General features: G+C 45.0%; 1 protein-coding gene across 3 annotated transcripts in view; it reads left to right on the top strand.

Annotated features, from left to right (window-relative positions):
* LOC119393447 (glycoprotein antigen BM86) overlaps window positions 1-15,069 on the top strand; it is a 63,594-nt gene that overhangs the window by 35,238 nt on the left and 13,287 nt on the right. For 2 of the 3 annotated variants that reach the window (XM_037660473.2, XM_037660474.2), the window contains exons 1-4: window positions 1,877-2,233; window positions 10,475-10,612; window positions 12,355-12,459; window positions 14,613-14,732. In XM_037660473.2, coding sequence (XP_037516401.1) covers window positions 2,119-2,233; window positions 10,475-10,612; window positions 12,355-12,459; window positions 14,613-14,732 — 478 coding nt within the window. In that variant the 5' untranslated portion in view covers window positions 1,877-2,118. Of the gene's footprint in view, window positions 1-1,876; window positions 2,234-10,474; window positions 10,613-12,354; window positions 12,460-14,612; window positions 14,733-15,069 lie in introns of those variants that run through there. The other variant, XM_049416253.1, reaches the window with a different exon arrangement.

Genomic DNA, 15,069 nt, shown 5'->3' with positions numbered 1-15,069 from the left:
GAGTGCGTCATGAGCATGACATGCAAATCATGTCGTGCATGTCATGCATGTCATGATTTTCATGTTACCACGTCTCATTTACCGTCGTCGTACAGTCGCTTCGCGCAATAACAATTTTGGTGTACATCGAGCTAGCGAAGCGGCCGCGAATGCATCATGAGCAAGGCAATTAAATCATGACACACATGACATGCATGTCATGGTTTCCAGCTCACCAACTGTCATTCATGCTCTTCATACAGTCACATCACGCAATACCAATTTTGGTGTATATCAATCTGAAACTGTCGCTAGCGCATCATGAGCGTGGCATGTAAATCAGGTCGTACATGACTTGCATGTCATGATTTTCATGCTACCACGTGTCAGTTATGTTCGTCATACAGAAATGTCTCGTCATACCAGCTTTCGTATGTATCCCTTCATTTAAAAGGCCGCGAGCGCCCCGAGACCATGTCATGTTAATCATGCTGCACATGACATGCGCGTCGTGATTTGCATGTTAGGACCTGTCATTAGGTTCGTCATGAACTTTTGTCCCGCCGTACCAATTTTGGTATATATGAAATTAACGGAACGGCCGCAAGAGCCCAAAGGCCGTGGAATGTAAATCATGCTGTTCATGACATGCGTGTCATGATTTTCATGATATGACCTGTCATTTATGTTCGCGATAAGGCCATGTTATGACACACCAATTTTGGTATACATCCGATTAACGGAACGGCCAGGGAGCCCAAAGGCCGTGGAATGTAAATCATGCTGTTCATGACATGCGTGTCATGTTTTTCATGATATGACCTGTCATCTATGTTCGTAATAAGGCCATGTTATGACACACCAATTTTGGTATACGTCCGATTAACGAAACGGCCAGGAGAGCACAAAGTCGTAGGCGGCTAGATAGATAGATAGATACGCTCAAAGTCGCAGAAGTTCGCTAAGAAATGCTTCGCATTTAAAATTATGGCACCTTCCCACCAGTGGTGCCAAGCATGAAAGGCCTTCTTTGTTTCTCTCTATATTTTTTCTTTCTTTCTCTTTGTCTCTGTTTCTTGTATCTGTTTCTTTCTATTCGTTTCTTTTTCTTTCTCTCTCGCCCTTTCTATGTTTATTTTTTCTTTCTTCCCTTTCTCTCTCTCTCTCTCTCTGCTTATTTCTCTATCTTTCTTTGTTTCTCCTTCTTTCTCTTTCTGTCTTGCTCTCTGTTTTTCTACCTCTTTTTCGTGTCTATTTCTTTCTATGTCTTTATATCTTTCTATGTCTTTATTCCCTTTATTTCGCTGCTTTTTTTCTTCCTCTTTCATTCTATCGCTTTCTTCCTTTCTTTCTCTACATTTTCTATCTCTTTCTCTCTCCCTTTCTCACGTGTTCGATTTCGTTTAACGCTCGCACCTGCTGTACACGGTAGTGGGGCTTGCCCAATTCCTGTGGCGAATACCCACCCGAGGAGTTCTGCACGACGGAACACAATCTAACGATAGCTTGACCAGATTCACTGTAAAAAAAAAATGTCGCAGACATACTTTCTACAGTGTAAAGTAGTTAGCGTCCATGGGGCAGAGCAGGAAACGTTCACTTTCCTTAGAAAAAATTGAGTATAGTCAAAGGCCCGCATTCAAGAAGCAACATTATCCTTATCTCTCGTTTTCCTCATCTTTCGTGGGCCAACAGTGACTGAGGGATCCGCCACACGGACGCCGATTCACACCGCACGCGACTCGTACAGTCGTACGCGTTCTCTTCTCCCTTTTATGGTCTCTTGTGCCCTTTCCCCTTCTCTCTCTCTCCCTCTCTCTCACCTCTCTCCGTTACGCCAGCGTCGTTCAATTGCCGGCTGCTGCTCCCAGTCGCACACCTCGCCACTTGAGCGCCGCACGCGCGTCGCGAAGAATAGCCGTTGATATATCATCTCTTTACGGCGCCCCGTGAAGACTCTCCGAGGCGACCGCGTTTCGAAATATCTTATTTCCCCGCCGCGCCTGGAATCTGTCTGGCGCGCTTATGCCAGTTGGATCTCCGGCTGTGCATAGCGTCTTTGTGTGCCTCGGACGCTGGCGCTAGCGCAAAGGCCCTGAGCATCGTGTATGCTTGCCTATACGGAATACTTGATCCGGCATGCATCGTGGACAACCTAAACAGCAGAACCGAAGAGTGTGTCCTGCCACACTTCTCGCGTATTTCGGCATCGGCGTCGTGGTGGTGAGTGGTTCCGCTGCCGTGAAAGAGACAGGTGGGTCATGGATGTGTTGTTACTACTATGAGCGTTGCTTGTTTTTCGCCAATTTGCATACTAGCATCGGAGAGAAAGCCGAAGGCTGATGACGCCGACGCAGTGACGATTCTCGGCGCTGCAGCACGAACGGTCGCTCACCCCGGTTACCTTCGAGAATCGTAGGAATCGTAGCCGCCACTCCTACAATGCTCGGCATAGAGAGCATGAGTCAGTCCAGGTCAACCACTCTGCTCTTTCACTTATTCTATTTCTATCTTACCTATTCTTTATTAATGTCACATCTTGTTGCGCGCATCACTGCTTAGGCATACTCTCGTTATTGTAGCGTTCAATCCCGAATCTCTATACTTGCAAAAGCTTTATCTGAAAGACCAACAGTCGTCGTACAAGATTTATCTCGGACTTCACCCTGAGGCATAGTTACAACAGGTGCAATGGCCAGTGGTTGCAAGAGGTGCAGTGCTCTTAAAAGGGAGCTACGTATTGTGCATACAGGGCCTAGAATTCCGAGACAGAAAGCCATATGCAATGATCGCGTCTCTACGACAAGCATCGAACGCAATCTTACACAGCCGTGCATAGGAACAGGCCAGTCAGGACTTGCGCCGCTGAGTAAACGTTTACTTATACGAAAAGTAACGCGCGTTCAACACGAATTGCGATAAACTATTGTAGGCAGGCGCCCTTATCTCTAGGTGTGATATATTCATGAAAATCCGGCTTGATTCTTATAATCATTTCAAGGTGTCTGTTTTTGCTTAGAAAACGTCGACTTTTTTTTTCGGCACTACAAATATTATTACTCGATTATAATACCACCGTACGATGAAATTTTGTAATGCGTCATTGTCACTTAGTTCTCTTGTAACGTAAGACGTAGGGTTATTAGCAGGTACAGGGGTGTAATGGATTAACAGAAAGAAAGGAAACAACAAGTGTGTAATTTTGTGCGGAGGTGCACACCTCAACTTATCATACGTGCCCACTCCCCTGAGACTGGTTAGGTGTGTGTTTCCAAAATACGAACGTACTTATCAGAAGCGATCAGGGGCGTAGCCAGAAATTTTTTTCGGGGGGGGGGGGGGTTCAACCATATTTTATGTATGTTCGTGCGTGCGTTTGTATGTGTGCGTGTATATATACGCAAGCAAAACTGAAAAATTTCGGGGGGGGGGGTTTGAACCCCCCCCAACCCCCCCCCCCTTGGCTACGCCCCTGGAAGCGATGGTGTATCAGCGGAAAATTTGAGGTTGCGGTCATAGCAGTCGCCCGTCCAATCTTTCGCCTCGTCATCCGCAAACTTTCATTACCTGTAGCTCGCATGCTTAACGGACAGCGCGAAAAAAGAAAGGAGACACAAAAAGAGCGCGGGACGAACCGTGCTATTCTTTTTGTTTATTATTTTTTCGCACTTGCTGTTTTCTTCTTGTGTGTATTTGTCGTGCTGCCTGTGTTCTGTTTTTGTCTTTCTTTCGCGCCGTCCATAAAGTATGCAAAACACGTTGTCGTATTCTGCTGCCAGGTCGCTGCTGTTCGTTTTATTCTTTCAAGCTTCGGAGCAGGAACTTCTTACGTTTCGCTGCGCCGTACGCGTACTCGCTTCATGACATCACTAGATGAAGAGTGTCAGTCCTTCGCTTGGCTATCGCTTCTCTAGGTGGTTTTCGCGGAAGGATGCGGACGCCTTCGACAGCTCTCAATGGATTGAATGTGCCGGGGCGAGTCACGGGGAGTGGGGTTTTCCCGAGCCCCTTTCCTGTCAGTGGATGGATAGCGGAGCAGAAAAAAAAACATGAAATAAAATATGAAGAACATTATACCGTTCTCTCCCAACAAGTGCAGGTCAAAGTACGAAACGTTTTATTTAAGCACATGAAGAGATCTAAGTTACTGAGGTGACATTTTTATAGCGTCGGGAACCACGGCCGCGGCGGCCGCATTTCGATGGGGGCGAGATGCTAGAAGCTCATGTAGTTACATTTAGGTGCACGTTAAAGAACACCAGGTGGTCAAAATTTCCGGAGCCCTCCGCTATGCCGTCCCTCATAATAATGTGGTGGTTTTGGGACGTTAAACCCCGACAGTTATTAAGCATGTAAGCTGCGGCATAGTCGCCTGGCGTATTTGTTCTAACACCGTTGATGTAAAGTGGGCGCGTTACCCGAAGGTTGCATGTACGGTCCCTCTCTGCCGGCGGCAAGTTGTCTTTTCGTCCACTTTACTTCCTTCACATCTATATCATAATTACTACAATACACTTAAAACGGTACAACCAACCTCCCTTATACCTTCCCTGGCTACATTATATGTTGTTTTTCGTTGAGGTTTTATCAAACAAAGAAGCGGGCCCTCCGAATTCTCCTCCTTCGTTCATGCCCCTACGATGTAGCTTTTAGCGCACGACATGAATGGGACACGGAGAGACGTGGCACCCACAGGCGTGGATTTTCGACAATCATTACTTCTAGTCGAGGAATTACCCTGTATGGGTACCACGAGCTGCAGCAATCACCACAAGTGCGTGGCATGCAAGCATCATCTGATCTTTTCCCAGATAGGATAACTCTTTAAAGGGAAGTGTGACTGAAGGTTTCGAGAAACGTTTATCCTGGAGACTGTCGATCATTCCTGCTCCTATCTGCTATTGACACTGACTCCTGCCAGTGTGAACAATGCAACAAACTTCAAAATCAGGGACGCCCGTGGTACCTAAGCTAACCTAACATCGTCGCAACAATGTCTGCAGTGGGCATTTACATATCCGTCACGCTTTTCTTTAATGTTATGGCACCGTTCTTTCAAACACTCAATTGAGACAGCTTCTGCTTCATCCCATATGACATTTTAGCGGAAGGTTATCGATGTCTGCCTCAGCACGTTCAACGATATGTCCTGATGTTTCTTTTTGCACACAAGAATTTTAGGTAGGCCAGGCCTGGACAGCCTGTACAGACACTGTAACAATACTGTCTGCGTCCTGGTCATTTGGTATACACTAAAAGCTGCATCATTGTCATACCAACACGCTCGAAACGCTACATTAATGCCCCTATGTTTCTTTTTTTATTGTTTTTTTTGTGCCTATGGTCGACTGAAGTCACCTGTAGAATGACGCTACCCGCGTCGTTATTCTACTCTGTTTACGCTGTTCTTCCGTTCTCTGATTCAGCGTTCTCAGTCTACAACTAATAACTAAAACACACACCGATAGAAATACAGAGAACTTCGTTAAACGTTGTTAGCTCTCCTTCACTCAGTTTACTCTATATGTTAAAGACAGAGAGAATAACAGATTCATCCGTATATACGAGCTACGGTATCTGTGTTGCACTATTTCCAAAGAGAAACAGATTTATGCCATGAGGCACTGTTACGATCGGCCCCTGCGCCGAAAAGAAAGCGGCGTCCCGTGTTCTTCGAACCGGGCGCCGAAGCGCTGCTTGCCTTGACAATGGTTTAAGCGCGTGAAATAGTCCTCCCGAGATGGGACGTGAGGCGCCGTGCAGCTCGGCCCATCCGGGTACGGCGAGACGACCGTAATGGTTTCCTGTCGCCAAATCTACCTTGACGAGACAGCGGCGTCCGCGCGGATGACAACCAGCCAGGTGCTTCGGAGTGCAGACCTTTTGTTGCGCCCGGCGGTCCGAGCGGGTGAGACCCTTCTCCCTACGGCCTTCACATGGCGGGGACCACACCCCAGTCGACGACGCTGACCTGGGCGAGTGCGGGTGGCACCCTCATTAGTGTTGTGTGGGACGCGATTGGACCGTCCCAACTTGCAGAAATTCCCCCATCTAGGGATCTGGGGAAAGAGACCCTTTAAAACGAGCCCCCGCGGGCTCATTCGACGCGCAATCGTCGTCATGTAGACAGGAAATCCTCGTCCTGTAGGACGAAATCGTCATGTAGAAACAAACTGCTCGGCCATGTAAATAAAACCTCTGTTAAGTTTGCCTTCCTCCAGCCTCTTCCTCCGGAGTCTCTGGTGCCTCCAAAGGCCGGTCACAACAGCACCCGCAGAAAGCCACGAAGACGACACCTAGCTAACCAAAGAACAAAGCGGTTTCGGCTTGATGGGTGACAGAAGTTCTACATAGATGACTGGCGAAAAAAAAAAAAAACAGCGCTCTTGATACTGTTCAAAAGTATTATCAGCATTGGAAGAGATACTGCAACCTCTGTCACTACCTTACTATTTTTGAGACACCCTCGTGGTCTCATTTCGCTATTATTGTTGTGCTCTGCCAAAGTTCCGACCAACGCATGCGCTGTTGATGAATGTTGATATACAGTGCGTTTTGCGATTCGGTAAAAAAAAAAAAATTCCCATTGAAGTACGTTCACGTTGTTCGCTCATGCGCACACAAATGCATACACTCGTCTCGATGCAATCGCGACCGTCTAGTAGCGATATTCACGCCTACAAGATTGATTGATTGATTGATTGATTGATTGATTGATTGATTGATTGATTGATTGATTGATTGATTGATTGATTGATTGATTGATTGAAAACAACGTTCATTTCGGTGGCCATGGTATAAGGGTACACGGTAGAAGAAACAACTAAAAACAACAAAACTACGATTACTTGCACAAAAATGAAACAAAAACAAAAGAAAACGCCAGGCCTGCGCTGAAACCGCAGCACAGTCACAGCGAAAGCTGGAAGAGCGGCGTTTCTAGAGCCCGCTTAGGGCTACGATACAAGTACACTAGAAAGGTACCCACTATGCCATAAATCACAATTTTTGTGAAGTTGGGAAGCACCTACTAAGCAATTATTCTTCATTCTGCGGAGAAGCGAGGCACCAGCTACACGTCTGTAAGGCATTATGTATACTCTGTTGACGCGACGACTGATGACGATGAAGAATTATGGCTCAGCCCTTTGTAATGGGTTGGAATCTGTAAACGGCCCACCAGTTACGTAATTTGCATTGGGTGACGCCCGGTCGCTTTTCCCCTCTCCCGTCATGCTGTATAACATACGTTGACGTGGGAGAGAGACTGGGGGGGGGGAGGCGACGAATTTTACTGAGACCCCGAGAAAGTGGATCATGCGCTTATGGGCTTCCTTGGCAACCAATACAAGTGCACTTGCGAGGAACCCACTACGCTATAAATCATTGTAATTTTTGAGAAGTAGGGCAGCAGGCACTGTGCCATTTTTCGTCATTCTACGGAGAGCGTTGGTACCTGCTAAACGCATGCAGGCATTATGCGCACTTTGTTGATGATGTGCCTGATGAAGATGAAGAATTATGGCAGAGCCCTTCGTAATGGGTTGGAAGCATTCAACAACCTACTCGTTGCGCAATTCGCATTGTGTGACGCCTGGTTACAGAATTCGCGTTGTGCGACGCTTGGTGCTTATTTTACTCTTCTACCACGCTATATTGCATATGCTAATGTGGTTCCTTCCCGACATGAAGCCTGTATAGGACCTTTTTGCAAAGCAGTTTCAAGCACCGGCATGGCTCAGAGGTTGAATACTGGGCTCCCACGCAGAGGGCCCAGGTTCGAACCTCGTTCCATCCTGGAATTTTTTTCTTATTTCATTTTTTTTCTTATTTCGAGCGATACTGGTTACGGACACCGGCGGCGGCGGCGGCGGCGGACAACTACGGCGCCAAAAACGGCCGGTGAAATGATCTCATAACAGCTTTCGCTGTAAAAAAGGTTAATGTACGACCTTATCTACTCAGAAGCTTATATAGCTGTCAAACAACAACCAACTGAGCTACATGGTCTGGGAATGCGCGTGACCGTCAACAGTTGAGGTCAATTGGCTTGACTTTTAGCATTTCGTAGAGAGGAGTCTTAACCGGCATCGGTGATTCCTTGCCTCCCATTTCGTCATATACCTGACGGCATAGTTTAGACGCCAGGGGCGTAGCCAGAAATTTTTTTTTTTGGGGGGGGGGGTTCAACCATACTTTATGTATGTTCGTGCGTGCGTTTGTATGTGTGCGTGTATATATGCGCAAGCAAAACTGAAAAATTTCGGGGGGGGGGTTGAAACCCCCAACTCCCCCCCCCCCTTGGCTACGCCCCTGTTAGACGCGTATGAAAAGGGTGAGCATATGTGCTAAAAACGTTCTAATTATCAGCCGTTTCATGCATTTACATATAATACGAAGTGCACGCATTTTCATGCATTTACATATAATACGAATACGGGGCAAGCGCTGTACATAGCGTTGACGTATTGTGACATGCCCTCCTCCACGCACCTAGTCACGCATTCTTTCTTTGCGACGAATGGCAACTTGATCCGGCACGTAGCTTCTATTTGCTTTCCAAGCACCACCGGACACGAAGTAAGGCGAGCTCAGCGAAAGGGGCTTGCAGGTGCATTCCTAAGCGATAACAAATACCAAGACCATAAACTATGCGCCCTTGACGGTCGCACATCATCAAAGTTAAACACCTACACAGGCCTCCGCAATTTTTTCATTTATTTAGTTGCTTCGTTCCTGTACTCGTTCCTAACATGTTGAATTACTGATTCGACGTTAAATCATTTCAGTGGTTTTACGAAATTAAAAATTAAATTTAAAAGGTTCAAGTAAGGGCGGTCACGTCTTGTCAGATCTGCGCTCTTTACATGAGCGTGATCACCCGTCATTCACGCCTCAATCGCGTTATTGTTTTGTTAAACATATTTCCCCTCATTGCACTTTGAATGGAATATTGAAGCTGCTTGCTGAGAAATAATGTCCAAGGAACAGAATTAATTGTGTGCGGTAAGCTAAGGCATGGCACGGAAACAGCATGCAGCGTTTCTAACACGATGGCTACGAAACCAGGAGATGTGCTCAGCAGAGGCATGGTGATGTGTAATCACTACGGTCTGAAAAGGAACCAGCCTGGAGACTGACATAATGTGACTTCAGACGCTGTACGTGGGCCCTTTCGCGACCACGACAGCGTTGGTGTTCGTTTGCATGAGCAGTTGCTGCTACAAGTCAGTATTGTCTCGAAATTTTAGTTTTAGGTTAATAAATACTTGTTCACCACCCACTGCGAGCAAGTAATAGCGTTCGTTAAAAAATTAGGCGCGAGTTCCAGCTTCGAAAGCAACCGTGGCCATGCACCACACATCTATTGCGGCTGGATAATCGGAAAGCACGTGATTCCTGGTTCGCACGTCCCACGACTTCGGCACTGGCTATTGGAAATTACTTTGTTCCTAAATATCGCAGGTCGGATCACGTTGCGTAAACTTCACTTTCTTCTGCGGTAAGTCGTGTATTGGTCCGCCGGAACTGGCTCTCAGGAAAATGAATAATTCAAGGCAATTCATTCAAGTTATCTTGAACAGCGGTTCGACGCGTGAAGCGTGTTCCTTTTAATTCCCTGCGTCGCTTGCGTCAGTGCCCCGTTTCATTCAATACATGCAAGTGCCGTAGTAAGTGCGCCAAGAACATTGGCGGCGCGCCTTTGCAGCCACGTAATGAGATGCTGATCGTTTGGTCGATTCCGGAGGGCGCGACACTGCGTTTTGCGCGCTCTGTGAATTCAAATCAGTTTAGTTCAGTTCAATTTAATTGCAAATCAGAAGATACTTCCACTCTCACTTTCGGCGTATTTCATAATAATTGTTGGGGTTTTACGTCCCAAAACTACGATATGATTATGAGAGAGGCAGTAGTGGAGGGCTCATGAAATTTCGACCACCCGGGGTTCTTTAACGTGCGCCTAAACACAAGCACACGGACCTAGCATTTTGCCTCCGTCGCAATGCGGCCACCGCGGCCTGGATTCGATCCCGCGACCTTAGGGTCACCAGTCGAGCACCATAACCACTAGACCACCGCGGCGGGTATTCTGCATGCTTCTCCTGCTGCTGAAGTGTGAACCTTGTGTAACACAGAGTTATAATGTATACGTATATTACTTAATTTATTGCATTATATGCTCCGTTGAATTTTGCTTTTCGTGCTTAATTACATTAGATAACTTTCATTAGCGGAACAAGGTGAATTCCGGTGAAGAGTTCGGAAGTGATCACCAGATGCTGCTTTTACTGAAGGAAGGGAGTGAAGTTAAGACGATCAACGATTTCCAATTCAATATTTTAAAAAGGACGTTATGCCTCATGGCATTCCAAACACGCGGTAATATATGTAGCAGTTATGCTCTGCTGTCGAGAACCACGAGGATACGTTACTGGAGCCAAATGTTTTTCACGCAGAATAATTCTTCCACTCATACATTTGTGTTATTTTACAGGTGAAGGTATCTGTACATCTGTGGGAAATTTCTGCAACACCTCCAAATGCTTGCCCAATGCGAACGCCACGTCCTTTACGTGCAAGTGCGACACTGGACAACAACAATATTTCAATGCCACCGCTCGGCGGTGCTATCGTAAGTATGAATTCGTGACCTTTAGTTTAGGCGTCGGTTACTATTTTTTGTAAATCTTTGTACACTTATTTTATTGGCCTTGATACACAAACCAAAATATTTGGATTTAAAATATTTTCACTAACTTGTTGGTCATGACTATTGCACCAATGGAAATTTGTACGTGTTGATTAAATACTATATATAGCACAGAAATGACCACGCGAAAAGTGTTTAAATATTAAGGAAGTGTCGCAACGAGTGCTGCCAGAGTTCCCACAAATACGTTTTTTTTTTTTTGCATGTTTGCGAGATGCGAGTTTTTGTAAGAATAACGATAGCTTTTTAAAAGTTCTCGATAACTATTGAGCTAAGTGACAAACGTCTGTTTGTTCAGACGTTTGCTTAGGCATGTTCGGGTGCCATTTTGTCCTACCGATGTCAATCCTTTTGTCACCCTTTTACCTTCATGCAATAATGGCCAAGAAGATGACGTAGTAGATGAATGAATGAATGAATGAATGAATGAATGAATGAATGAATGAATGAATGAATGAATGAATGAATGAATGAATGAATGAATGAGTTTGTTTTTACCTTCACAGTTGGTTGATTTTTAATCAGTGCATATTACCGAGCAGTATAATTTGCAGAAAGTTACTTGAACAGAACTAGTCTTGCTGCATCGCGATACCAACAATATCCGGACGCTCGATTTGTAGTCATCCCGACAATGTTTAAAACATGGAAGGTCCCTGCAGAAAATTGTGCAGTGCGTTTGGCTTAGAAAACAAAGGCACCTGCTAAACGCACCCTCGTATTGTCAAAATATTTAGTGTACGGAGCATTGAGTGTACAGTGTACTGCATCCGTCTTCTGATAGGGACATTGGGGAAGCAAACACTGAGACGCATAGACCAGCATTAAGAAAGAAAGAAAGAAAGAAAGAAAGAAAGAAAGAAAGAAAGAAAGAAAGAAAGAAAGAAAGAAAGAAAGAAAGAAAGAAAGAAAGAAAGGAAGAAAGAAAGAAAGAAAGAAAGAAAGAAAGAAAGAAAGAAAGAAATAAAGAAAGAAAGAAAGAAAGAAAGAAAGAAAGAAAGAAAGAAAGAAAGAAAGAAAGCCACGCGCGCACCTCTACGTTGTCGCTGCAGTGCCTGCTGTTGTCCTCGTCTTTGTATACGCAATCATCGCGCTGCTAACCTCGAGGACCTGGGCTGGATTCCCTGCCACTGCGGCGGTATATGGATGGGGCCGAAATGCAAGAACAGTTGTGTACTTAGATTTAGGTGCACGTCAGAAAACTCCAAGTCGTCAAAATTAGTCCACCACGGCTTGCGTCCTAATCACATCGTGGTTTTAGTACGTAGAACTGCATACGATTTGACGTTTCCTTCCCTTTCTCTGCGGCGCGAAGACAAAGCCACGTTCGCGCTGCAAACCAGCGCTTGCTGTGGCACCATTGATTTTGGGCAGTAGCCACACTTGTTATTGATTATGCACAGGCGACGACCATAAAATAAGGACAAATCTCGAGTGGTACTGTCGTAAGATAAAGCGTCTAACAGCGTTTGTGAAGTTTAATTATGTGAGATTTTTCTTACACGTATACGTGTAAAGCAGGTGAGCTGCGGTCCTGTTCTGCATTCATTTTTGTGAGATTCCGTACAGGCCTATATGAGGTCTATTTCTACCTTTTTTTTTTGTTAAGGGAAAGCTGTTGCACAGGACACTGCCCTATCGTACTTCTTTCTCTGCACGTACAGATTTGCACTCTTGCTTGCACAACCAATGTCTTCACTCAACGTGCGAGGACGGGGACGGATACCGTGAAGCTAAGTGCATACTTGAAGACGGCGCTGACCCTCAAGGTAAGAGCTCATGACTCCGCCACATTAAACGTGCCGTGGCTTGAGCTTAACTAGTTTAATCGAACACGCTTATAATTATTTACGATATATAGCATGCTGCTCTCTCTACAAATGGAATCTAATGTTGAAACATGAGACCTGGACGCACTCTTAAAATGTTGCGCTTTCATTTCTAAAGCTTTATTATAGGCACATGTGTACCGCAAGGTATAAGTCATTTTCATCATCATCGGCATGGCTTATGTCCACTTCAGGACGAAGGCCTCTTCCAGTGATCCAATGATCTCCAACTCTCCGTGTCCTGCGCGCGCCGATTCTATTTTATGCCTTTAAATTTGTTAATTTCGTCGTTGTACCTGTACCCTTTGCCGTTCTCGACTGTGCTTCCCAGTAATTGGCATCCCTTCCGACATTCTAAATGGCCATCTATTATCTGTCCTTCACACGGTGAGACCTGCCTAGGTCCATTTTTTCCTCTTAACATCGACTAGTATATATCGGCAACCACTGTTCGGTCTCCGTTCCTCTCTGCTGTCTTCCTGCCTCTTGAAATTACACCTATCATCTTTAGGTAGCTTCGAGTATATTCAATTAATGGCATAATAAGTACAATAGACTATCAAGAAAATGGCGGATATCCTTCAGCCATCTGTATAGCCGATTTTCCGCAGCGGCGCGCGGGCGTGGCCACGTTTGATCGCGTGATCGTAACTGGTCTCTTCCCCCAGCCAATGCATTGGACCTGCGTAGCAGCCATGGCCTTATCACACAAACTGGTTGCAGCAGGGTGTAAGCAAGTCACTTGCTTGCGCAGCAATACATAGTTCTACGTGTAATCGCCTAAAAGTTGATAACCTTGAGACATCTGCGTTTGTTAGGTACGTACTGCGCCGCATAAACATGTATGTTTATTCTACTTCGCATTTATGGCATATGCCTTTAATTGTTCAACCACCAGTAGCTGGGGTTACAAGCCAACATGGCGGTAGGTGTTGCTGTTTCGAACTCAATCGGTCTGAGGACGCGAAAACGAGCTCTCACTGCGCCGTCTCTTACAACGAGCATCTCGGGTGCGCACGCGCCTGATCGGTAGCCCCGCGCTCGTGGCCGCTGCAGTGACCAAATATTTTCAAAATTAACGTCTTCAGTACCGGCGACACCTTTTTAGGTACGTGCTGGCCTTTTAATAAAAAGAAATTCAATCCTGCCTGCATTTTATACACTTGCTGGGCAAGAAGTCGGAATTGCCCATCCTTGCCTAAGGGTCTCATTGGAGGGGCCGTAACTATTAGTGCAACGACATTATGCAACATGTTTTTAATTATTGTGAAAGCTGATGTGGAGGAGAATAAGTGGACAATGTTTAAGAAATTTAAAAAATGGGCTTTTTTTTTATTGTCGTCAGAAGTTTCCATTGTTCGGTGTTTTCTTGAACTTAGCCCGATCATATCTCTTTACTAAAAAGTTATATAAATACAAGATTTGGCAGTTTGGTAGATAAGCATGCGAAGAACGTAATGCGGAATTTTTGTAGCTCTGCTACAAGGAGATTTTGAGATAAAGACCTTCAAAGTAAAGAAAATTTTGCCGATTGGGCTATTTTTAACGTTTTTTATAAAGCGATCTACACTACACACAAACACTAAAAATACCTGAGCAGAAGTAAAAACATGCATTAGTTAGGTAAATAAATTTCAGATACCTAACTTTAATATATTTTGTGCAATTTATAACGAAAGTTGGCCAAAACAGCAGAGCGGTTGAGCGCTCCACTCCACCTTTTCGTCGTTATTGATTTCCTGTGCTTCGAGAATTTTTTGGCGGCAAAACAAATTGCGGATCTCTTCTTTTCACTCATCAGGCAATATTATATAAAATTTTGAAATAAATTTAAGAGGTCGACCAGCCATCGTTTGTTCGATCTTACGTGGAATCATCCTATAATAGAATAGGTATATCTTGTGCGGTAAATTTAGAAAAAGAAAACAGAAGCATGCGTGTGCGGTTAAAATTCCATTATGACCACTGGGAAGTTGCGAACCAGACTTTGCACTGAATTCATTATTGTAATAGTTCAAGAGTTTACGCCATTTGCCTCGATCGACACAACTGCCAATACAGCCCATATATCACGTGTTGCGCTTGTCTTGCAGCAATTCGTAAGCGCATTTGCGTTGATAGCGGGGGACGAGTGAAAGAACCTGATGGTGAAGCCGAGTTCGAGTGCGTATGTCCTCAACGGTCTCAACTACTCAGTGGATCATCTTGTCTTCGTAAGTATTCTCTTCAAAGTGCTCCTCGCGAATGCACGAACGTACGCTCTTGTCGAGCGTACGTTCGTTCATTAAAAGTAGGCATACAAGCATTGCTACGTACAATATAACTTTCGATTCAATTTCAATTTCAATTCAATTTTTTACAAAAAGGAGGATTTAGATATTCGAATGGCTGAAACAAAAAAAAGTATATTTTCCTGGCGTTTTTGAACCACCTTATTTCTTAATTGGGGGAGTGACCACTGATATGGAGAAACCTTTAAACCATCAGCCACTTCCCCACTAAAGAATGAACCGAGTTTGTTTCGAAACGACGGGAAAGTGAAACCGATTA

This window comes from Rhipicephalus sanguineus, chromosome 5 (genome assembly GCF_013339695.2).
Source record: "Rhipicephalus sanguineus isolate Rsan-2018 chromosome 5, BIME_Rsan_1.4, whole genome shotgun sequence".
Classification (NCBI taxonomy): domain Eukaryota; kingdom Metazoa; phylum Arthropoda; class Arachnida; order Ixodida; family Ixodidae; genus Rhipicephalus; species Rhipicephalus sanguineus.
The sequence above is the reverse complement of the archived record's forward strand: the minus strand, read 5'-3'. Positions and strand labels throughout refer to the sequence as shown.